General features: G+C 41.6%; 1 protein-coding gene across 4 annotated transcripts in view; it reads right to left on the reverse strand.

Moving 5' to 3' along the window:
• The window catches only part of ctnnal1 (catenin (cadherin-associated protein), alpha-like 1), a 298,283-nt gene that overhangs the window by 107,733 nt on the left and 163,693 nt on the right, over positions 1-26,857 (reverse strand). For 3 of the 4 annotated variants that reach the window (XM_048617645.1, XM_048617642.1, XM_048617652.1), the window contains one exon: positions 14,494-14,683. In XM_048617645.1, the coding sequence (XP_048473602.1) occupies positions 14,494-14,683 (190 nt within the window). Of the gene's footprint in view, positions 1-3,766; positions 3,830-14,493; positions 14,684-26,857 lie in introns of those variants that run through there. The other variant, XM_048617650.1, reaches the window with a different exon arrangement.

Raw genomic sequence — 26,857 nt, forward strand, 5'->3', positions numbered from 1 at the left:
CCCATTTCTGAAGAAGGGTCTACGCCTGAAACGTCAGCCTTCCTGCTCCTCTGATGCTGCTTGGCCTGCTGTGTTCATCCAGCTCTACACCTTGTTATCTTAGTAACAACTTCCTTCTTTTTCAATTCTATTTCTTAGATATAAAGTCTAATGTTAATGGTCTTGCTAAACTGTGATGCAACTTTTAATAACTGGTATATTTCTACTCTGTGTTCATCTACTCCCCCAAGACTAGCTCCTTCCAAGTAGTAAGTGAACTCACTTTTCTTTCAGTCTATTAAGGGACACTTTATCTAAGGTCTTTTCAAACGAAGAATAATTTATATCGACTACATTTCCATTATCTATGCTCTTTATACCTTCTTCAAATCATTCAGTAAGTTTGGTCAAAGATTTTCCCTTTGAAATTCATGTTGACTATTCATGGCTCTTTTTTTCTCGATCAGCAATATACCTTGTTCTCTCCCTTTAGGAGGGTATGTATTATTTTCAAAACCCAGTGAAATTGAAACCACAAATTCATTTGTTCTTCCAAATCATCTAGTTTTCCACATCCAACTACAACATTTTTTAAACCAAATGTGCCACTTACTAATCTAGAATTCCATCTGCCAATTTTTTAACTAATATCTGGGTGCCAGTTCCACAGTTCAGTTCCTCCCTGGAGTGCATTGACTGCCAAGGTATTAGCTGGCACCATCCATGTGTGTAAGGTCCCTGCCCTCAGAAGGTCTCTTTGCATATAACAATCAGAACCTCCAACGCAAAATTCAGCAATGTCTGAGCAGTTGAAGCTTTAGATGTTTACCTTATTCTTCCACGATTACTAAAACCCAACCAACTCTTCTTTCAAAAAAAACCATCATAAAAATGTCTTCTTTTTGTCTTTTTATCATATGAATTGGAATCAGGAGGAGCATGCATGCTGAGTTCACCTGAACCCCGCCAAAGTTTGCATTGGGATTGTCTGAGTATTATTTAGATGGAGCCCAATTTCTGACAATCCCCAGGCCTTCACCTACAAATCACTTCCTGGTTTTATCTCTTGCAGATTTGGGACAAAAGAGAACACCCCACAACGTCAGGAATGCAACAATTGTATCAATCTTTAAGAATAGAGAATTATGTCATGGCAAATAACAAGTTCTCTCTTGTCCATAGCAGGAAAAATCTTAACATAAATTCTCCTACGTCCCCTGAATGAGTACCCTCCCAGTGACAACAGTATAGCTTTAGACTTTCAGAGGAACCTTGGACATGGTTGTTGCCAAACAAATGCAAGAAAATTGTCAAGATCACCATCACAAATTCTTCTTTGCATTCATTAACCAGACCAAAATATTTGACTCACTAGATTACAGGCTTTGTGGATTGTGGTCTGAAGATTTAGATGTCAAAGAAACCTCACCACAATTCCTGCAATTGAGTTGCCATAGTCTTACCAAACCACAGGGCTGCTCTCTCATTAGAGAGAGTTGACTGGTGGTGATTTAACCTGAGGGTCAGCACGTGTCAGGCAAAGATGAGAAGGAGAATCCTTCAGGGTAACCTCAACTGGTGCTGGGAATTGAAGCCACACTGCTTCGCAAACCAACTGTTGAGTCAACTGAGCAAAACCAATCCCCTCCTGCAATTACTTCATGATGACAACAACCTTCAAGTGACAGCCTTAAGAGGGATGTCCTTTAAAATCCAGACTGGGTCAAGTAAGCAGTGCTAAATGGCTGGTAATGGATTCTGAAGTCTCCTACTCAGAGAAAAAAGAACTTCTTTGCCCTTGCCACCTGCAGTGCTTCTTCCAATTGGTGTTCAATGTGGAGAAGTACTGAATCGTCAACTGAAGGAAGTAGAGAAGGGATGGTAGCAGGGGGTAGATAGTAATCAGTGGCATGTTTCCTTGCCAATGTTTGATATCATGCTATGAGACTTCACAAGGTCCAGAGTTAATGCTGAGGACTCCCAGAGCAATTCCCTCCTACCAATAACAGACCACTTCTGTTGGATCTGTCCTGCTCATGGGACAATACATGCACTGGGATGGTGATGGTGAAGTCTGAGACGTAATTGTTTTCATACCTTACAACAGTGTCTTCTGGGACATCTGGCTGTCAAATCTGTTGGACAGTTCTCTCAATTTTAGAACAAACTCCTAAATACTGGGAAGGAGGACTTAGCAGAAAGATGTTATTGTGCATTAATGAGAATGGTACAGCACGGTTCTTGATGGGATGTGGGTACATTATATGAGGTAGAGTGAACGTTGATGAAGTAGAGAGAAAATGGTGGCAATTAGCTTGGTAGAGTGGAGAAGTTCACTGACCTCATTGCTACCCTGCTGGGCATTCTTCCAAATAGCTGGGACCACACTGACTCAGATGTCGACTTTGGACCAGGCAGGCATGGTCTTATGTCATGCCCACGACTGCCAGCCATGAAGTAGTGGACATTGTCCCCCCCGCACCACCCTATCCACCAGAATCTCTAGGTCCGTGTTTGCAAAGTGAGATGCCTATTTCCCTTTCTCACCTAAAAACAGAGCATACGTCACAAAACGTGCAGGGCAGCTCTGGACCGTAAGCCCTTATCCAGATGCATTGTGGCCTTTTAAAGATAGTGCCTGTGCCAGGAAAACCAGTAAAATCCGGGGTATCCCAGCAGTGGTATGTTCTTCCCCCAGTGTGTGTACAGTAGAATTCAGGCTAGCATCAAACAACAGGGCCACTACTGGGCTGTAGTATGTAATATGTAGTTAATGAGGCAAGTTTGGGACAAGAGTGCGAAAAAAGCCACTCGGCCTTGCAGAGAGAAACCCTCCATGAAACTCAACAAAAAAAGACATGTAGCCAATACATCATAAAATTCATCCCATTAGACTGGCTTTAACTTCAGATCTTTATTAATTCAAATTCCACAAGCTACCATGGTCAGATTTGAACCCAAGTTACCAGGGTGATGATCTTGCGAACAATGCCAAAATACCACAGCCTAACCCATTGAAGAACGATTTTCAGTTATTCTAACGTAATTATTAGAAAAACATTTTTCTAATAATATTAAACATGCGGATGTCTATTATTTAAATGAATTTTGATATTTCCAATCAATTTATAAATATCAGTGCTTTAGTAGGAAGATAGAAAATTTTGATCAAAATATTTTATCAGCAATACTTGACTGTGCTGCGCGTTGTTTCTGATTTAAAAAGCAAGTAAGTTTGCTGATTACTTCTTCTGCTTATCATAAAGGTCACAAAACAACATCATGCTGATAGCCAGTCAGAATGAGTTGCCCACTAGCTATGCTCCTACAGGGTGGACTCCCAGAAACCTATCACAATTTGACCACAATCTTTACTGACACTTGAATAAAGGCTTTCCTGATAATGCTAAATTTTCGCAATCTTCACTGGGCATAGGAAAGGAGATATGCCTCTTGATTGGCTCAGTCAAATGTGCCTCCTGGCAGAATGACTGAGGAAATGTGGAGATGTCAACGGATGTTTTATGGTTGCCCTGCCCTTCTATTAAACAAATAATTTTCCCTGCCCGCAGTATGGTGGCTTTCAGGAGAAAGCTGGTGTAATAATAAGTTGAATTACAAAAGATTTTAAGGAAGTATCAATCACTAAGTTCATTACATATCCATAAATAGGTGGCATTGTAAATCAGGAGACCAAAAACCTGTTGAGTGGCATGAAATAGCACAAAGATTGTCAAATAACAATAGTTCCAGGCAGAAGAAAAAAACATTTGGTTCATCAGCTTACCCATCCACAAAATCACTTGGTGCATTTTAATATCCATGAATCCTGTTTGGTGACAAGACCTGTCTGACCTTCCTCTGGAAATCCATTAATGTTACACATTCACTATTTGTGCTAATAATCCATTCTACATACTTAACCATTTCAGTAAAGAAAAATGTTCCTCCCACATTTCCTTTTCTCTTTGGTCACTCACATTATAAATTCCACTTCTTGCACTTAGATGCTAGCCACGGCAGAAAGCCCAACAAATCTGTCGTGATTTAGAACATTTCTATCTTAGCCCCTTTCAGTCTTTTGCTAAGCATGACAGATACACATCCATAAAGCCAAATAGCCTGTTGACACTGACTGTCTGAGTTCACTCACAAAGCCAGCATTTTTTCAAGACTATGTTGCTTTAAATTGCTGTAGAAATGCGCGGCAGCAGGGAGGAAAGGAAAGCAGAAAGCATTTCATAATATTCTGAAATCAGTGGGTGACACGGAGTTAATCTATACTTAGTAGATTGGTGAATAATTCATGTGCTGGAAATGCATAATGTTCTATGAGTGTTTTCACATAATTTTACTGATAAACAGAAGATGTTTCAAGTAACTTCAGCAGCTGTAAGTAGTCTGTGATTAATGAGATGAAAATAATTTTTATTTTGACAACATTAAGCATTTTTCTAATACCTAAAACAAACTTTATCATCTCAAAAGTGATAAAAAAAGGAACAAGTATTGGTATAAAAATATTCCAACTGACGTATTGATCATATAACTGCCAACTGCAGCAGCAGTTCACAAGAGCAGAGATTGCTGGCCAGCAGGAAAATAAAACCCTTTGCATGGACGTAAATTAAAAATATCTCCTTGCAAAAATTGGAGAGAGAGCAGGCTGCACATTTGTTTAGGTGGGGAGTGTAGTCAAAAGAAACACTGGAGTATGTGTGATCTAGAGTGTCACTCGGAAGACCATGCCTTCAAAGATTGGAATGTAGGGCACAACTGCACAAAGAAATGGCTGAAGAGGTTTTACAAAAGGTGATCATGCATTCTGAGAAAACTGTACTTTCACATCATTTTATAAAGCAAAAATGAGTTAAAATCAAAGGGCTAGAGAAATTTATAATAATATTGTACAAACTATTCTTCTAATGAACAAATTATGAAAATACCCAGGACTCTACTCATTGGAGTTTAGAAGAATGAGAGGTGATCTCACTGAAACATACAGGATTCTTAAGGGGTTTGACAGGGTAAACACTAAGAGGATGTTTCCCTTCATGTGAAAGTCTAAGACCAGAGGGCACAGTCTCAGAATAAAGGATGCCAATTTAAGACTCAGGTGAGGAGGAATTTCTTCTCTTAGAGGGTTGAGTGTGTTTGGAACTCCTTGACACAGAGAGTTGTGGGGGCAGAGTCCTTGTGTATATTTAAGGCTAAGGATAGATTCTTCATCAGTTGGGAATCAAAGGTTACAGGGAAAAATGCAGGAAAGTGGATGTGAGGAATGTCAGATCAGCCATGATCCTATCGAATAGTGGTGCAGGCTTGTGTACAAATGGCCTACTCCTACTCCCATTTGTATGGTATTATGGTCTTAAGTGATTAACATGGTTATCCTGGATGGTCTATTTCAATAAATTAATAAAAGAAAACCATGGATTTTCCATCAAAAACAATAAGAACACTGGACTGAATTTTCCCATGTTTTGGCATAACATTTCATCTGTGAGATTGACATCAGGCAGCCTGTCATGTCTCATCAGTGACTTTTCTGATCTAATCATCTGCTGTATGGTTTATTAACTACACAACTAGCCTGGCTCGAGAAATTGTGCGGCAGGATTGGCAGAGGTACTCATTGCTGCTGGGACTTTATCACGTTCACATGAACGGTGCCATGTTTAAACGCCAGTTCCATAACACATCAGGCATTGCAGGTAAGAGGCTGGCCTTCTCACTTTGGACCCACATGATTGCAAAGGAGAACACAGCCCAGAAAAGGAAGCTGGCACACTTTTTCACTGACAGAAACTTAGAGATGCCTATGGCTAGGGTGGTCAAGGAAGGGTCATGTTATTTCATCCAGTTGCCCAAGGGAAGCCATGCCACCACCCAGCTTCCAACCTGCTGCACATCACAAGGGACCGAACTGCACATGGCACTCAGACACCAAAGGTAAAGGTAAAGTTGCCATAGTCCTACCAGACCATAGGGCTGCTCTCTTATTACAGAGAGATAACTGGTGGTGGTTTATCTTGAGGATCAGGCGAGGGAAGAGATTGAGAAGTTGGACCTTCATGGTAACCTCAGTCATTGTGGGAACTCAACCAACACTATTGACTTCATGTTGAATCACAAGCCAGCAGTCCAGCTGATTGAGCTAACTGTTGACCTAATTAAACTGAATGAAGAGTTGGTCATTTAGGTCAATTCTGTTTTTCAGAAGAAACGATAGCCTGACCGCCTGGCTTTGGTCATTGCACCTTATCGCTACACTGTCATTCTGCTTCTTGCTTTTCCTCTTCCTCGTCCCTTTCATTCACATCACAATTCTGTTCTGACTTGTCTCTGCTTGGCAGTTTAGTCACATAGCAGCTGCTCCATTCAAGACAGAGATAAAATACATATGGGTCCAACTGATATATTCAGCTTCCAGAGCATATTTTGATAAATTACCAGGTACTTTAGCTACCTGTTAAAAAAGTGTACTGAAATCAGATCCAGGCAGCTTTGCAGTGAGAGAGTAATGCTTAATTTTTATCTGTTTAAGGAATGTGGAAATATTCCTCCACTTCCCCTGCCAATTGTCCTTGAAAAGGTGGTGATGAGGTGTGTCCTTGAACCACTGTGGTCCTTGGGGTAGTAACACTTTCAGTGACATAAGGGACGGAGTTACAGATTTTGAGCCAGTGACAGTGAAGGAACAGTGTATGGGTTGGCAGGGCCAAACTCACAAATGCTGCCTCTGCTACCTTTGTCCTTCTGTGGTACGCCCATGAGTTTGGAAGGTGGTGTCAAGGGACTCATTGTAAGTTACCACAGTGCAACTTGTAGATGGTGCACACTGCTGTCGGTGCACATCATTGGTGAAGATAATCAATGTTCAAAATAGTTGGTGGATGCCAATCAAGTGGTTGCTTTGTGCTGGTTGGTGAGGAGCTGCACTCATACAGACAAGTGGAGAGTATTTCATTGTTCTCCCAACTTGCGCCATTAAGATGGGGCGAAGGCATTGGGACACAGGTGGTGAGTTATTCACTGCAGAACTCCTAGCATCTAACCTGCACATGTAGTTACAGTATGTACACAACTGGACAAGTTTCTGGTCAATGGTAACCTACAGCATATTGATAATGAGGGATTCAGGAAAGATAATGCCATTCAACATCAAGAAGCGATTCTCTTTTATTGAAGATGATTATTGCCTGGCACTTGTAAGGCATGAATGTTACTTAACATTTATAAGCTGAAGTCTGGAAGTTGTCCAGACCTTGCTGCACATAGACACAGGCTACTTTAGTATCTGAAGATTTGCAACTGGTGCTGAATTCTTTGGAATCATCGCTGAAAATCCCCACTTCTGATCTTGTGATGGAGGGAAGATTATTGACGTAGCAGCTGAAGACTCAGTATTTTAACCGTCTTCCTGCCCTGTTGCCACCAAGTGGTAGAGTTCAATTCTCCCCATTATTTCATCTTATTCAAACTAGCATGAATTGAATAAGTAAAGCCAATATTTCAGTCACAATATGCTAAACTCATGGGTTTCTAATTTGGATTAATTTGATCCTTAGATGTACAAGGGAAGCAAATGATTCCAACTCAAACCTAAATATTCAAATGAAACAATGCTTTCTATTAATCTTTTCACCTGCTCATCAGTGGGCAGGTTCAAGTGCACTTTACTGTGATTCTTTAAATATGTCCTGGGGAAATGATTACAAACTCATCTGGTACTATTTAGCTCAAAATCTAAACTTGAATTCAGAGATTTAGACCAGAATTTCCCCTGTATCCTCATGGTACTGTCCGGGTAGCTATTAATGCCAGATATTCCTTTCAAGTGCTGTTCAAACCTTTATTAATGTTAATTAAGGTCCTTATGGTCCAACAACTCCCCATCACTGGTGCTTTGGAAAATCAATCTCTTTGCAGCGCACAGCTGATTTACTCAGCTACACATAATCTCAAGAAAGTTAGATCCAGAATGGCTGCTTTGATCAACAATTCAAAACAAATTATAATCATGGATATGCTGAAAGGTCAATTCCCATTGCAGGTAACATTATCTGTGTCCAACTGAGCACAGCTGCTTACGGAGGAAACTGCAAATTGCTTGCACAGACATTAAAGGCCATAAGTGATTTTTGAGATCACAACACAGTTGCAACAAAGCAAACTTTATTTTTAAAGAATTTTTATCTTGAATCACATCAACATCAAAGGTATAAAAATAGGATACACGGCAGGTAAATGGTCCAAAAATTATTAATTGTGAATCCGGATGGAAAAAATATTACAAGTTCAATAATTGGTTTTCTGACATTGCAGTGGCTATTTTATTTATTATTCCTCTTCAATTTCTGAAGTCACTGGAAGTGAAATTCTCAATCAGTAGTAAGGCAAACAGGTGAAATTACACTTTCTGTTTATTTTGCCACATGCCTAATTTTCAGTCAGTATGTACTTTTTTTAAACTACAGTTTGTAAGCAATTAATTATTCTACCGCATTGTCATTTTAAGCAAAAATATTGCTGAGTTCAAATATCATTGACCATACTGACAATTTCCTTCATGTTTCTACTAACTAACAGCAGCACAACCTTTTCAAATATAGAAGTAAAACAGCCTTCAAAATCAGAATGGTGTAAGCTGTGATAATTTTGCATTTTGTAGAACCAAATTAGGACAGGAAAATAAATAGTTTGGATTTAGGGATACTGTGCACTTAGTCAAACATTAGAACCAATAATTCATTATGTAATATGCTGTTACTAATCTCAAACACTGCTCCCATTACTAGCCTTACATGAGTCCACGTTTACCTAGTTTAAATTATTTCGGACAAATCAGAATTTGGAATGAAAAAATACAGATTAAAATTTTTTTTGCAGTTCAAGTGAATGCAATAGAGGTAATATATTGATGCTATTTTTATTGCATAAAGCCTTACTAGAGATAAATGCAGTAAGACCTGAGCTCACTGCAAGTTGAGCCACATCGAACTATTACACAGTGCCTCAGTTAAAGAAGTGCTTCAAATTAGCACTGTCTACTAGGGTAGCCATTTTGAATTATTCTGTTGCTTTTGGGAACAGAGGATCAAGAGTAGGCCATTTAGCCTATCAAGCTTGCCCCAACATTTAATACGATCATGGCTGAATGAACACTTCAATGTCTTTTATCCATCCCATCCCAATACCCCTGTATGACACTGGTAATCAGAAATTTATCAATCTCTACCTTAAACATATTCAAAGACAGTTTCCAGAGCCGTCTGTGGCAGAGAATTCCTAAGGCTTACAACCTCTACATTTAAAAATTGTGCTCATCTCAGCGCTAAGTGGCATCTATCTTATTTTGAAATTGTGCCCATTGGTTGTGGACTGTCCAACCAATGGAAACATCTTACCTGCATCTACCCAGTCTGTCCTTTTAAATATTTTATGAGTTTCAATGAGATCATCGTTTGATCTCTAGAGAATACAGGCTCAGTTTGCCAAATCTCTCTTCAGAGGACAACTGCCTCGATGGCAACACTATCTTTCTCTAACAAGGAGACCAAAACTGCACACCAGATTCCAGATGCAGCATAGCCAAGCTCCTATCCAAATGAAGAAAACTTCACTATTCCGTTAATCAAATCTTCTTGTGCTAAAGGTTAATTCCATTAGCCTTCCTAATATCTTGCTGCACCTACATGTTAGCCTTCAGTGGCTTATTAACAAGGGCACCAAGGTCCCATTGCACATTTACACTTTCTCAGCTCTTATGATTTAACAAATATTCTATGCATCTATTTCTCCTACCAAAATGCATAACCTCACATTTTTCCACATTCCATCTGCCATGTTCTTGCTCATTTACTCAGCCTGTTCAAATCCCATGAAGCCAGATTACATCTACATCACAAGACACATTCCCACTTAGCTTTGTATAATCAAATATTACATTTGGTCCCCACAACCAAATCATCGGAATATATTGTGAACAGTGGGTGCCGAAATACTGATGTTTGTGACACCCAGTCACAGCCTGCCTACAGGAGAATGGTCCATTTATTCCTATTTTCTCTTTTCCGGCTATTCGCCAATTATTAATCCGTACCAGCTCCTTACCTCCTATTCTTTGCTTTTAATTTTTCTATCCAGCCTCCTGTGGGAGTCTTTACCAAAAATCTTCTGAAAATCCAAGTATACTATGTCCATTGACTTTCCATTATCAATTTTATTAGTAACACCTTCAAAAACACCTACAAGAACATCAAACACCACTTCCCAGTTGCATATCCATGCTAATCACACCCAATCCAATTATTATGACTCAAGTGTCTATTTATCCCATCTTTTATCTAGCATTGTCTCTAATGTTGATGTGAGGTTAACAGATCTGTGGTTTCCTGTTTTCAATCTTAAATAGTGGGATGACATCAGCAATCAGTAGAATTTATTCCAGACTCAATAGAATTTTGGAAAATAATCATCAATGCATTGACTATCTCTAAAGCCATCTCCTATAAGGCACTGGCATGTAGACCGTCATTTCTTGGGGATTTATGAACTTTCAGTCCCATTCATTTCTCCAGTAAAATCTTCTGACTAATGCTAATTTCTTTCACCTCCTTAGTCTCCTTCCCCAACTGGACCTCTAGTACTGGGAGATTCCTCACATCTTCATCAGTAGTTAATTAAAAATTCAGCAAATATATACCAAAAGCTATCAACAAGCAAACAACAGAGACACTTAATTTTTTTCCCAATTTTAACCAATCAAATCTATCAAATAATTTTTACAACTTTATTCATAGACAGTATTGCTTTTTTGAGACACTGATTTGGAATTCTTCTCTTGAGAATCAGGAAAATTCCCATCTCCGTGTACCTGCTTCAGAGAAACCCTGATAGGCAGTTTTTTCTTTCCATTGAGAGGGTACATTCTATTCTGGAGAGCTGTTTAAAGGGCTACATTAGTGCTCTGGGATTTTTTTCAGTTGTAATAAGAATGGCTTGGCCCTCAAGCCCTCACCTCACCTACTCACACCCCATGTCACAACAATGACAACCTATGTCCAACCCCAGTTCCTCATATCCTCAATACAAACCTATGATTTTCAACCCAATCCCATCATCACCCTCTGAGTCCCATGGCCTTTCATAGCACATATGAAATATGTGGACCTGGGAACATGGGAGTCAGGAGTAAAAGTAGACTCTACAGTCCTTCAAGCCTGCTCCACCATTTAATAAGATCACTGATCTTTCTTCTCTGCCCCTATAACTGTCAACTCCATTGTCTATCAAAAATCTAACCAAACATCCAACAAAAGCAATGATCCAATCTCCACTGATTTAGAAGGATGAGAATTACAAAGACTACCAATCGTCTGACAGATAAGTAAAACAGCGTTCCCTAGTTTTAGTCATTCCAACAACAGGAACTCCTTCTGGTACCCATCTTTACTAAGTCCTATCAGCACCTTCAAAATGATCACCTAATTCTAAAAGCCCAACCTGTTCAACCTTTCTTCATATCATAAGCCCCAGGAATGAACCATGTTAATCTTTTCTGAACTGCTTCCATAATATTTATATTCTTTTTATGGTTTCACCATTTCCTGTACAACTACAGTAAAACGTCCCTACATTTATATTCAAAGCCGCTTGCAAAAATAGCCAACCTTCCATTTGCCTTTGTTATCACTGGACATGCCTAAAAACCAATGTCTTTGTGATACCTTTATTTATTCTTTATTCATTCACGGGATGAGGGCGTCACTGGCCAGGCAGCATTTATTGTCCATCCCTAATTGCCCATAGGGCAGTTCAGAGTCAACCACATTGCTGTGGGTCTGGAGTCATATGTAGGCCAGACCAGGTAAGGATGGCAGTTTCTTTCCCTAAAGGACGTTAGTGAACCAAGATGCGTTGTTCCGACAATCAACAATAATTTCACGGTCGATATTAGATCCTTAATTCCAGATATTTATTGGATTCAAATTCCACCATCTGCCGTGGCAGGACTCCAACCCCGGTCCCCAGAACACAATCTGGGTCTCTGGATTAAGAGTCCAATGATAATACCACTAGGCCATCGCCTCCCCAATTAAGATAGCAGGAGATCCAGATCCCCACATATCTCCAGATTCTAGAATCTCCTTCCATTTGAACAGTATACTGCTCTTCGATTTTCCTGCCATAGTGGAAGAACTTACATTTTCTACATCTTACTCCACCGAAGAAACCATCAGAGAGAGGGAGAGAGACAGAGAGAGAGACGGAGAGAGAGACGGAGAGAGAGACGGAGAGAGAGACGGAGAGAGACACAGAGAGAGCGAAAGCGAGAGAGTGTGTGTGTGTGTGCGCGCGCGTGCGTGCATGCGCGCACCTCTCTCTCTGGGAAGGGTGTATGAATTTTAACTGGTCCGTGTTTTCTTGACAACTCTGGGAATAGCAGAGCTTGGATCCAGTGTGCTACCCAGTGAGAAGTGGCATCTTAAAAACTAAGTCACAAACTATTGTAAATAGATCTTAATCCAGCAAAAATGGGGTATGTTTGAACTCAATGTGAGTATAAGTGGCCCACTTGGGTTTGGGATCCCCCCCCACTGTGTGAATCATATCCTGCCACCTTCACCCGACCTCCCCAAACAAAATCTGTCAGAAATGGCAACAGGAATCCTGGACCCGGAATCCTGGCACCATTTTGGCTAAGATGTAGAACCTTCCTTATCAAATGAAAATCTCAATAATTGTATGTAAATGATGATTTAATCACAAAATAAATCCTCAAATAAGTCAATACACTAAAGTAGTAACAATGCAAATTCGGAGTAGGCCTTCAAGCCTGCTCCACCATTCAGTAAGATCACAGCTTTGAATTTCACATTCCCAAATCTATCCCCGATAACCTTTGACCCCCTTGCCTAACAAGAATCTATCAATCTCAGTCTGAAAAATATTCAATAATCCTGCCTTTACTAGCTCTAAGTCAGAGAGCTGACAGTTTTACAATTGCCGTTACAGCTTTCAATTCCAGCTGTATTGATTAATTGAATTTAACTTCCACCAGTTACTAAAATAGGATTTAAAACTGTGTCCCCGGAGCATTAATTTATGCAGTGACAATACAGCTACCCCAGTATCATCCCCAAATTGGGAAACATGAGGTCTTCAGTCTAACACTCTCTGAACTGAGCTATGAAAATATGGAAATAGAGACAACCCATATTCTCTGCTGAAATCCAAGTCTGAATCAGGGATCCTCAGACTAATGCTGTCCCAACTGAGCTTTTTGGACTATAGTAACAGAAGAACATCAAGTTTATGAAGCTTGCTATAACGAGACATGGTGAAACCATGTATTCTGACCTGTACCTAACTATACAATTTCTTGCAGGTGGATTGGTGGAGTATCCCTGTCTCTCAGCCAGGAAGTTCAAACCCCACCTGCTTCATACCACGTCTGAACAGGTTAACTAAAAATGATTCCAATTCAGACAGGGACATTTGAGAGGGACAAAAATAAACCTGAGCGTGAGGGAAAGAAAGGAGCGTGATAGTATGACAGGAAACAAAGCCAAACACAAGATATTCAAATATGAACATGAAAAATATATGAAACTGAAGGAATTAATAACAAGCAGACAGATTGGGACGGCAGAGGGGAAGGCAGAAAATAGGAAAGCAGAGAGAACATGACAGAGGACATACTTACATTGACACTTTACAAAATATCTTACATTGAAAGAAAGACATGCATTTGTACAGCAGCTTTTATGACTAAAAGATGCCCCCAAGTGCCTTAGAGTCAAACAAATACCTTTGAAATACAGTTGTTATTAAAGAAAACAAACAATCTACAAACAGCAAGCTCTCACCAAAAGTAAGGTGACAATGACCAAGATCATTTATTATTTAATGACATTGATTAAAGGGTAAATTTTGGTCAGGAAGCTGGACATAACTTCCCAGGTCTAAAATATCTCCAAAATATGCACTCCCATCAGCAAAACAGTCCCTCAGAGCTGCATTGGATACTTGGGACCGTGGTGAACAATGGTACAAACTGTTCATCTCCTTAACCAAATCAATTTTAAAGACCGAAAATGAGCAAGAAAGAACACTTTTTATTCTGTTCTCAATGTCAAATCAGATGCACAAAGAGAAATGAAGAGGTGACAAATGCAGGTTAGGAGAGAGAAAAAGGATGCAGAAAGGAAAATGATTAGTTTTCAAACCTCCAACAACAGTTCCCAACCTGACAGAGTGAGAAGCCTCACTTTTTTGGGCCAAAGAAGTTAATTCACACAATTTGTGGCAAATTTACTGGGCAGTCAATGTAGAATATGAAGCAACTTCATGAATATCATGGAGGTGCACAGTTTGTGAAACTAACAGCATATTCTATACTTGCCACAAATTACTAATCAATTTATATATTAATTGCAGCAAGCAAAGTTCACACATCATTAATTTTTCAGCCCAAAATCATTTGCAATGTGTTATAAGACAGCCTACCTGCTCTCCGTGCCTCCTGGCAAGCAAAATACATTTCTTCTTTTAATTCTTCATTTTCATTAGCTATGGCTTCACCAACAGTGACAAATCTTCCAACAGCCAGACTTACTGCTTGCCCTACCCGTTGAATTGCTCGTAGTGTTTTCTCAGATTTCTTTGGTTTCTCCTTATGGTTGATAAGTGTTGTGATCTACAACAAAAGGAAAAAGAAAAGTTCAAGCAATTAAGCTTTAAGATCCTTTGTCGATCTTGCACACTGTGCTAAATACTTGCCTGAATGAATGATCACCTGATTAAAAGCTGAAAAGCGTGAGGCAAAACATTTATTATTACTGGTGCCCTGGTGGTTTGAAGGGTCATATTACTCTGAGCAAAGAGGCAAAAACAGATGAATGCAAAACCCAAACTGATTTACTGTGTGTGAATTTCAGCAATACTTAAAAGATTAGTTTCCCCAAGAGAAACACATCTCTTGAGTGATAGAGCAAGGACAGGCATTGGTGAGGATAACGGAATACTTAATAGACTGCTAAATAGCATGGTTTGAGGCACTGCAGGGACGTAATGTGTAACTGTAAAAGACCATATAAACTTTATGCTTATTTCATGGGCAAATATTAAAACGCTTGATTGTAACACAAAAGCAGATCTGGCTCTATTGTCTCCCATTTAACGCAGGAAAAGTCACTCAATCTGCTCAAAAGCAATAACTAGCAGGAAGATAAGAAAGAGAGCATGGAAGAAAGAATGACATTTCATCATCATAGAATCCCTACAGTGTGGAAACAAGCCCTATGGCCCAACAAGTCCACACGGTCCCTCAGAGCATCCCACCCAGAGCCACCCCTCATAACCCACCTAATCTACACATCCCTGAACACTATGGGCAATTTAGCATAGCCAATCCACCTAACCTGCACATCTTTGGACTGTGGGGGGGAAGCAGGAGCGCCTGGAGGAAACCCAAGCAGACATAGGGAGAATGTGCAAACTTCACACAGTCACCTGAGGGTAGAATCAAACCCGGGTTCCTGGTGCTGTGAGACAGCAGTGCTAACTACCGAGCCACTGTGCCGCCCTTATATTTATATAGCACCTTTCACAACCACCAGACATCCCAAACTGCTTTACAGCCAATGGAGTACCCTTGAAGTCTAATCACATTGATTGAAAATCTAATGGTAGTTTTCAACCCCTAACACAAAAAATCAGGGACAGTTGCTTTTTGAATACAGAGACATGAAGAGAAACAGAAAGACAGAAGCATCTGGAAAAGATTGATCAAAGAACCGGCTCTCACACAAAAACAAAGAGAATGGAAAAATGGGGCTTTTGGTGATTGAAGGAACCAGCAATCACCAAGGTGGGCCTTTCTGGTAGAAATACATTTTGGAATATTCAATGAAACAACTTTGGAAGCCAGGGAAGAAATTGCAGGGCACCTAGGAGAGATATTTGTATTATCAATAGCCACGGGTGAGGTGCTGGAAAACTGGAGGCTGGCTAATATTGTGCCATTATTTAAGAAAGGCTGTGAGGAAAAGTCAGGGAACTACAGGCCAGTGAGCCTGACTTCAGGGGTAAGTTGTTGGAGAGGATTCTGAGAGTCAGGATCTACGTGCATTTAGAAAGGCAAGGACTGATGAGAGATAGTCAACATGGCTTTGTGCATGGGAAATCATATCTCACCAACTTGATTGAGCTTTTTGAAGAGATGACCAAGAAGACAGATGAAGGCAATGCAGCAGACATTGCCCAAATGGACTTTAGCAAGGCCTTTGACAAGTGGGGCATGATAGTCTGGTCAGTAAGGTTAGACCACATTGGATCCAGGGAGAGCTAGCCAATTGGATACAAAATTCTCTTGATGGTAGGAGACAGAGGGTGGTAGCAGAGGATTGTTGTTCAGACTGGAGGCCTGTGACTAGCGGTGCTGGATCCACTGTTTTTCATCATTTATATAAATAATTTGGATGAGAACATAGGAGGCATGGTTCGTAAGTTCGTGGATGACATCAAAATTGGTGATATAGTGGACGGTGAAGAAAGTTATCTAAAAGAGTACAACAGGATTTTGATCAACTGGGCCAGTAGGCTGAGGAATAGCAGATGGAGTTTAATTTAGATAAATGAGAAGGGTTGCATTTTGGTAAGAAAAACCAGGGCAGGGCTTATACAGTTAATGGGAGGGCCCTGGGGAGTGTTGTCAAACAGAAAGACCGAGGGGCGCAGGTACCTAGTTCCTTGAAAGTGCTGTCACAGGTAGACAGGATGAAGAAGAAAGTGTTTGACATGCTTGCCTTCATTAGTCAGAGTGTTGAGTGCTGGAGTTGGGGCATCATGCTACAGCTGTACAAGACATTGGTAAGGCCACATTTGGAGTTCTGCTTACAATTCTGGTTGCTCTGCTACAGGAAGGATGTTATTTAACTGGAAAGGATGCAAAAAAGATTTGCAAGGATGTTACTGGGACTGGAGAGTTTTGAGTTATAAGGAGGGGATGGATAGGTTAGCACTTCTCTTTCCATGGAACGTAGAAGGCTGAGGGGTCATCTTACAGAGGTTTATAAAATTATGAAGGGCATGGATAAGGTGATCAGCCAACGTCTTTTCCCCACTGTAGGGGAATGGAAAACTAGACGGCATAGGTTTAAGGTGAGAGGCGAAAGATATAAAAAAGCGACGTTTTCTTAGAGGTTGAAGCATATCTGGAATGAGATGTCAGAGGACGTGGTAAAGGCGAGTACAGTTACAACAGTTAGCAGGGGGAGACGATGACCTAGTGGTATTACTGCTGTACTGTTAATCCAGAGACCCCAATAATGTTCTGGGGACCTGGGTTCAAATCCTGCCATGGCAGATGATGGAATTTGAATTCAATTAAGAGTCTAATGATACCATGAATCCATTTAGGGCCTACGTACGACTCCAGACCCGCAGCAATGTGGCTGACTCTTAACTGCACTCCAGGCGATTAGGATGGGCAAAAATGTTGGCTTTAGCCAGAAAGAGCTTTTAAAAGGTCTTAAGAAAATGACGTCTTGCTGCAGTTGTGCTAAGTATTGGTGAGACAACATCCAGAATATGGTGCAGATCTTTGGAATTTAAGATGAAATTACAGAGGCCCATTTATCAATCAAGAACCAAAAGATGATCAGAGGATTAGATAGGGTGGACAGTGGGAGCCTTTTTCCTCGGATGGTGATGGCTAGCACGAGGGGACATAGCTTTAAATTGAGGGGTGATAGATATAGGACAGATGTCAGAGGTAGGTTCTTTACTCAGAGAGTAGTAAGGGCGTGGAATGCCCTGCCTGCAAAAATAGTAGACTCGCCCACTTTAAGGGCATTTAAATGGTCATTGGATAAACATATGGATGATAATGGAATAGTTTAGGTTAGATGGGCTTCAGATTGGTTTCACAGGTCGGCGCAACATCGAGGGCCGAAGGGCCTGTACTGCGCTGTAATGTTCTATGTTCTATGTTCTATGAGCGAGGCAACAAGGTGGAGTTGAGACCACAATTAAATAAACCATGGTCTTATCAAATGATGGAAAGTTCCTATTCCTAATTCTTTGTTTATATCTGTATTTATATGAATATTTCTCCTCCAATTCTTTCTTTTGATGGCTGGGAATTGTTTTTAAGTAATTAGTCATTCTAACATGATAATGCTGAGTTGGTAGTTAGGAGGCAAATGCAATGTTGGCATTTATTTCGAGAGAGCTAGAATATAAAAGCAGGGATGTACTTCTGAGGCTTTATAAAGCTCTGGTCAGACCATATTTAGAGTATTGAGAGTAATTTTGGAAATTACTCTCAGGAAAGATGTACTGGCCCTGAAGTTGGTCCAGAGGAGGTTCACAAGAATGATCCCAGGAATGAAAGGCTTAACATATGAGGAACGTTTGAGGACACTGGGTCTATACTCGAAGGAGTTTAGATGGATGAGGGGGCTCTAACTGAAATTTACAGAATACTGAACAGCCTGGATAAAGTGGAAATTGGGAAGATGTTTCCGTTGGTAGGAGAGACTAGGGCCCGAGGGCACAGCCTTAGACCTGTTAGAATGGAGATAAGGAGAAATTTCTTCAGCCAGAGAATTGTGAATCTATGGAATTCATGGCTGTGGAGGCCAGGTCATTGAGTATATTTAAGGCAGAGATAGACAGGTTCTTGATTGTTGCAGGAATTAAGGGTTATGGGGTTGAGAAACTTATCAGCCATGATTGAATAGCAGAGCAGACTTGATGGGCCGATTGGCCTAATTACTGCTCCTATGTCTTATGGCCTCATCGATAAGGACAGAATATGTAGAAGATATTCAGCTGCAGACGCATAATGGGAATAGAAAAATAGTTAACTTTTTTTCATCAGTTTTGGAAGACGTGAAAGATGGAACACAACTTAAGCAAGTACAAAGACTGGGAAAGAAAGGGGGAGTTATGATCAAAAGGAATGGTTTGTGATTGGCTTGAAGGTAGAAATGATTAAATTAAAATGATTATGGTGTGAGGCAAAAAGGAAATTATATTAGAAAGAGTAGTCTGAATAATCGAATCTGAGGACTTAATATTATAAAGCCAGCCAGTTTTTCAATTTTCACTACTGTGCAGAGAAACATATAAAAGGGAAGGCACAGAAGTAAACCATTCAGCCCAGCATGACTGATTTGGCTAAAAGGGAGTTATCAAGACTAATTCCATTCTCCAGCTCCTTGTCCATAGCCTTCCTGATTAAAGCACTTCAAGTGCACATCCAAGCACTTTATAAACGTGACAGGGTTTTCGCCTCTACCATCCTTTCAGTCAGTTTTATATTCCCTCACTCCACCCACCCCTCCTCACTAATACTTCTACCAATTACTTAAAATCAATGCCCTGTGATGAGTGATCTTGCTGCTGAAAGGAATAGGTTTCCCCCTTATTCGCTGTATATATAAATGTTTCAGTTAAATCACCCCTTAATGTTGTTCATTTCAAAGGACAAGTCCCCAGCCTATTCAATCTTTCCACATCACTAACATTTTCCATTCTTACCCCTAGCAGCATCCTCGTAAATCTCTCCTCTATGCTCCTTAGTATGATCACATCCTTCACGCACTATGGTGACTATAACTGACAGTACTAAACCTACAGCCTAGTGTTTTATACAATTTGAACATAAGCTCACTGCTTTTCCTCTCTTGGCATGCTCTGTCTTCTGAAACGATGGAGCTGACCACCAAGGCAAAAACTGTGCTAAACAGGAGCTCCATTCTCCAGCATGGTGACCTTCTCCACATTTTCTTCATTTGAAGAGAGTGGGCTGAGAAGGTGTGCGTTTCAGTCATCTCTATTGTCTGTGCTGTCTTAGCCAGCTGAGCTTTGTGTTTGGCTTTGTCTTCCAAAGCCCTTTCAGAGACAGAGACAGTACGTCTTCAGTGATCACAGCCATTGGTGAATGTTTCCTGGTTATGCCTGTTAAGGCCCATCATCTCATCTTCCATGCAGCAGAGGTATGAAATTCAGTAAGTCATGAGCTATTGGACAGCTCATCATTCAGAAGTCTTTGGGTATACAGCAGTTACTCATACATTGAACCTGGCCAAGCCACAGGAAGACCTCATTAGTTGTATGCTGATGGAGTTGGCACATTCCGGGACATCTGAACCATAAATTTGTATTTGAGGTGATGACGCTGCAGGTTACTGATAGTTTCATATATCCAGGTTCCTAAATCACCAGCAACCTGCCAACATGCACACTCCAAAAGCCCAAGGTGAATAAGAGTGTGCGGGAAAACAGTAATCTGACTGAAAACAGTAATCTGATGGGCAATGCCGGCCTAATTGGTGACACCAACATCCAATAAATGAATAGAGAATTACATAACGGGGGATTTCGGGGTAATCTAGTCACGACACGATACAAGAAAGATGACATCTGATTGCAGTCACTACAAAGAAGTCTGCATATTGTCTGCCACAGTGAACAGCATTGCAAAGCTCGTCTTCAACTGCCGTCTCCCAGTAACCAAAGAGCTCTTTCCAGATCACAGTGTGGTCTTCAGCCATTAAGAGGCACAGTAGACATTATCTTCACAGTGCTGTAAATCCAAGAAAAGATGCAAAACTACTTTAGATAGCCTTTTTTGTCCTCACAAATGCCTTCAACTGGGATGGCTTTGGAGTATCCTGCTTAAATTTGTTGCCCTCGGACATTTGTTTACCCCCTTCATCAATTCCAAGATAACATGGATTAAATGATCTTCATGGATGGAACCACCACAGATCCTGTCTTCGTGAAGAATGGAGTGAAACTGATCTGTCATCGCACCAAACCTCTTCCACATGGCAATGCAGCACCTCACTTCCAACATGTTATTCACAGGGCTGTGTTTATGGGATGTTACTATATTGGAACACTTAATTAATCTGTTAAGTTTTCCAATATAGTTAAGTTATTCTAAATTCCTCTTTCTTTATTTGTATTTTAACAACACTGTTTAAGTAAATTGTGTTTTGCCTAACTTTGAGTAGTTTGACCAGTCACATTGCATGTTAGACACTTTATAATTGCCTTTAAAATAAGAAAAAGTTAGGTTCTAGGCTATTTTCTTAAAATATTTTGAGGATGTCTGGTCTGGTCCCTAACAACATGCAATCCAACGAAGAAACTTTCAGGAGGACAGTGTAAATGGCTTAGTTATGTCCTTAAAGCATCCATGAAAGTGTCAAAATTCCCACCAACTCATTAGAGTCCTTGCCTGTCGACTGACCAAACTAGAGAAGGTTCAGTGTGCAGATATTGAACTTATCAGCTTGTACAGAATCCCTCAAGTCACAGTGGAAGCAAATCATTCTTGATTGCAATGGAATACCTAAGAAGAAACTATGTCTTCTGAAATGACAATTTATACCGTTGCCCAGAACTTTTCCAAAGCATGTGTGCACATTCACTAGTGTTTTGTCCTTTCCAGTTCCTCTCTATCCCTTTAAAAAAAACCAAAAGAACTGCGGATGCTGTAAATCAGGAACAAAAACAAAGCTGCTGGAAAAGCTCAGCAAGTCTGGCAGCATCTGTGGAGGGGAAAACAGAGTTAACGTTTCGGGTCCGGTGACCCTTCCTCAGAACTGATGGTGGCTGGGAAAACGTCAGTTTATATGCAGAAAATAGGGAGGTGGGTGGGGTAGGGAGTAAACAATAGGATAGAGCCCAAAGAGAGAGAAAGACAGTTGGACAGACAGAGGAGTTGCTAACGATCAGGCTGGGAGGGTGAATAGTTGTTAATGGGGACTGTTAGTGACTAACAACAGGGGGTGTGTAGTGACACGCTGTGTGATCACAGCGCGGGGTGTGGGGGGGGGGGTGCTGGGACATTGGAGAGTTTAGGCCCTAAAATTATTGAACTCAATAATTGAACTTGAGTTCAATAATTTTAGGGCCTAAACTCTCCCATGTCCCAGCACCCCACCCCACACACCAGGCCTTGTTACCACATAGCCTGTCACTACACACCCCCTGTTGTTAGTCACTAACAGCCCCCATTAACAACTATTAACCCTCCCAGCCTGATCGTTAGCAACTCCTCTGTCTGTCCAACTGTCTTTCTCTCTCTTTGGGCTCTATCTTATCATTTACTCCCTACCCCACCCACCTCCCTATTTTCTGCATATAAGCTTACGTTTTCCCAGCCACCATCAGTTCTGAGGAAGGGCCACCGGACCCGAAACGTTACCTCTGTTTTCTCCTCCACAGATGCCGCCCGACCTGCTGAACTTTTCCAACAACTTTGTTTTTGTTCCTCTCTATCCCTTTGTTTCCTTTTTAGAGATTGTTCATCTGAAATACCTTGGAGTTATGACAGATGATCTACACCTGTGCATGAATCACAGAAGGTTGGTCTGCAGGTACAACAAGTAATTAGGAAGGCAAATGGAATTTTGTCCTTCATTGCTAAAGGGATTGAAATTAAAAGCAGAGAGGTTATGTTGCAGCTGTACAAGGTGCTGGTGAGGCCACACCTGGAGTACTGTGTGCAGTTTTGGTCTCCTTACTTGAGAAAGGATGTACTGGCACTGGAGGGGGTGCAAAGGAGGTTCACTAGGTTGATTCCAGAGTTGAGGGTGTTGGCTTGTGAGGAGAGACTGAGTAGATTGGGATTATATTCATTGGAATTCAGAAGATTGAGGGGGGATCTTGTAGAAACATATAAAATTATGAAGGGAATAGATAAGATAGAAGTAGAGAGGATGCTTCCACTGGCAGGTGAAGCTAGGACAAGAGGACATAGCCTCAAGATTAGAGGGAGCAGATTTAGGACTGAATTGAGAAGGAATTTCTTCACCCAGAGGGTTGTTAATCTATGGAATTCCTTGCCCAGTGAAGTAGTTGACGCTACTTCAGTAAATGTTTTTAAAAAAAAGGTAGATTTTTTTTGAACAATAAAGGAATTAAGGGATACGGTGAGAACGCGGGTAAGTGGATCTGAGTCCACGAAAGGATCAGCCATAATCTTATTGAATGGCGGAGCAGGCTCGAAGGGCCAGACGGCCTACTCCTGCTCCTAGTTCTTATGTTCTTATGAAAAATTAATGGTTTGTTCTCTCCAATTATGTTGACCAAGCTGCTGTGTTCTGTGTTTTCTGATTTTTGTTTCAGATTTTCAGCAACAATATTTTTGCTAATAATTTGCTTTATTCTGATCCCACTCTTCTATCATCATTATAATGATCTATTACAATGAACACTGGTTTATTAATTTTACCTTATCATATTCTGACTGGAAAATAGTAAAGAACTATGCCTCAATCACAATGCTATATCTCCTCATTAACTGATATGCACAATGACACATCAACACTCCTGTGAATAACACCTGCTACTTACTGCCAGTATCCCTTTATCCCCACACACACACCCAGAGGAATTTTTCCATTCAAATATCCATTTCCATAGTCAATAGAACTTTCAATTACTAAAAACAAATGAGCTGCTGCAATTATTTGTCTGCTTATTAATCAAGTTAATGGTAACATAACACAATTAACTTTGTTTTACTGCCAATAAATTAACAGCAACAGTAATAAAAGACAAAAAATGCAAAGCCAGTTCAACCTATTTCACCACATGATCAGAAGCTTAGGAGTATATCACAAGTACCAGGATGAATATTTGGATGCAAGATTGGATATTTTAATTATTGCAACTAAAATCATGACTACAATAAAAGCAATTAAATTTACAAAGACCAATTAATTGTTCTAATAGTGAAATATATTTACATAAATGCACATATCAAGTAGACCTATAATCTCAAGCAGACCTAAAAGAACAAAACCAGTACAGCACAGGAACAGGCCCTTCGGCCCATCAAGCCTGTGCAGACACACAATACTTTTCTAAATTAAAAACCTTTCGTCGCTTCGTGGTCTGTATTCCTCTATTCCCTGCCAAAGATGTTCAATGTTAGAGTAACTATGGGCAATATTGAAAAGTTGTTCACAATACAGGAGTCTAGATGTTTCCTTTAAATGGATTGCAGCACTGAGTCAGCCACAAAAAAAATAACCAGAAATTATTTTGTCAAAAGAGATTGGACGTAGTGCCACATGTGTGGGAGGCAATCACAGGAGTCACTTATGCTTTCTGCACTGTACTAATGACAATGGCGGGACAGATATAGTTCAATAAAACTGAAGGACACGCTTTTTTTGTCGTCTTCACCTCCAGCTCTGGAAAATAATGATCAGCAAGATATGCCTGTGGCGCAGAAATGGTGTGAGGAAAGCAATACGTCCAGAGGAAAGGCTTTGCTCTGTCTCAGAATGCAGTTAAACAAAACTCTGACACAAATTACTTCAAGCAATTTCTTTAATGAGATGTTGTCCTAACAACCCGACAGGCCAAAATTTGAACTGACAGCTGCAACACCACAGTAACAAAGCAAAAATCAGGGACACAAAATATCAGGGATGCCCTCTCCTCTAGCCCTGCAACCTAGTCATGCGTTTGGCATACATACAAATGCTTTAATACCGTGAAGTCATTAAAATGCAGATTTAGAAAAGTCAACTCACTCTTCCTAATATATTTCCAAGATTGCAAGAAATGTCAACATTATTATGTATAAAAACAAATTTACAGATTCTGCACATTACCTAGTCAATGTAAATACGTATTTCAGCAATCCTTTTCATACTTTAAACAAAGGAGGAATATATATTCTCCTAAGTTTAATTAAAATTTTCTATGGAAACTGCATACAATACTACATTGAGACAACAAGGTGCAAGGCTGGATGAACACAGTAGGCCAAGCAGCATCATAGGAGCAGAGAGGCTGACGTTTCGGGCCGAGACCCTTCATCAGAAAAGGGGGAGGGGAAGGGGGTTTTGAAATAAATAGGGAGAGAGTGGGAGGCGGATAGAAGAGGGATGGAGGAGAGGATAGGTGGAGAAGAAACAAACAGGTCGAAGAGGCGGGGATGGGGCCAGGAAAGGTGAGTGTAGGTAGGGAGTTAGGAAGGGGATAGGTCAGTCCAGGGAGGACGGACAGGTCAAGGGGGCGGGATGAGGTTGGTCGGTAGGAGATGGAGGTGCGGCTTGAGGTGGGAGGAGGGGATAGGTGGGAGGAAGAACAGGTTAGGGAGGCAGGGACGAGCTGGACTGGTTTTGGGATGCGGTGGGGGGAGGGGAGATTTTGAAACTTGTGAAATCCACATTGATACCATTGGGCTGCAGGGTTCCCAAGCGGAATATGAGTTGCTGTTCCTGCAACCTTCGGGTGGCATCGTTGTGGCACTGCAGGAGGCCCAGGATGGACATGTCGTCTGAGGAATGGGAGGGGGAGTTGAAATGGTTCGCGACTGGGAGGTGCAGTTGTTTGTTGCGAACCGAGCGTAGGTGTTCTGCAAAGCGGTCCCCGAGTCTCCGCTTGGTTTCCCCGATGTAGAGGAAGCCACACCGGCTACAGCGGATGCAGTATACCACATTGGCAGATGTGCAGGTGAACATCTGCTTGATGTGGAAAGTCTTCTTGGGGCCTGGGATGGGGGTGAGGGAGGAGGTATGGGGGCAGGTGTAGCACTTCCTGCGGTTGCAGGGAAAAGTGCCGGGTGTGGTGGAGCTGGAGGGGAGTGTGGAGCGGACTAGGGAGTCACGGAGAGAGTTGTCCCTCCGGAAAGCAGATAAAGGTGGGGAGGGAAAGATGTCTTTGGTGGTGGGGTCGGATTGCAGATGGCGGAAGTGTCGGAGGATGATGCGTTGGATCCGGAGGTTGGTGGGGTGGTACGTGAGGACGAGGGGGATTCTTTTTTGGTTTTTATTGCGTGGACGGGGTGTGAGGGATGAGGTGCGGGAGATGTGGGAGACACGGTTGAGGGCGTTCTCGACCACCGAGGAGGGGAAGTTACGGTCCTTGAAAAACGAGGACAACTGAGATGTACGGGAGTGGAATGCCTCATCCTGGGAGCAGATGCGGCGGAGGCGAAGGAATTGGGAATAGGGGATAGCATTTTTGCAGGAAGGTGGGTGGGAGGAGGAGTATTCTAGGTAGCTGTGGGAGTCGGTGGGCTTGAAATGAATATCGGTTTCTAGGTGGTTGCCCGATATGGAGACAGAGAGGTCCAGGAAGGGGAGAGAGGTGTTAGAGATGGTCCAGGTAAACTTAAGGTTGGGGTGGAAGGTGTTAGTGAAGTGTATGAACTGTTCGAGCTCCTCGTGGGAGCACGAGGCGGCGCCGATACAGTCATCAATGTAACGGAGGAAGAGGTGGGGTTTAGGGCCGGTGTAGGTACGGAAGAGGGATTGTTCCACGTAACCTACAAAGAGGCAGGCGTAGCTTGGGCCCATGCGGGTACCCATGGCTACCCCCTTTGTCTGTAGGAAGTGGGAGGAATTGAAAGAGAAGTTGTTGAGTGTGAGGACGAGTTCGGCTAAGCGGATGAGGGTGTCAGTGGAGGGGGACTGGTCGGGCCTGCGGGACAGGAAGAAGCGGAGGGCCTTAAGGCCATCTGCATGGGGAATGCAGGTGTAGAGGGACTGGACGTCCATGGTAAAGATGAGGTGTTGGGGACCGGGGAATTGGAAGTTCTGGAGGAGGTGGAGGGCGTGGGTGGTGTCACGGACATAGGTAGGGAGTTCCTGGACCAAGGGGGAGAAAATGGAGTCGAGATAGTTGGAGATCAGTTCGGTGGGGCAGGAGCAGGCGGAGACAATGGGTCGACCAGGGCATTCAGGTTTGTGGATTTTGGGAAGGAGATAGAAGCGGGCAGTGCGAGGTTGGGGAACGATGAGGTTGGAGGCCGTGGGTGGGAGGTCACCTGAGGTGATGAGGTTGTGGATGGTTTGGGAGATGATGGTTTGGTGCTCAGGGGTGGGGT

Source organism: Rhincodon typus, chromosome 2 (assembly GCF_021869965.1).
Source record: "Rhincodon typus isolate 14 chromosome 2, sRhiTyp1.1, whole genome shotgun sequence".
NCBI classification, from domain to species: domain Eukaryota; kingdom Metazoa; phylum Chordata; class Chondrichthyes; order Orectolobiformes; family Rhincodontidae; genus Rhincodon; species Rhincodon typus.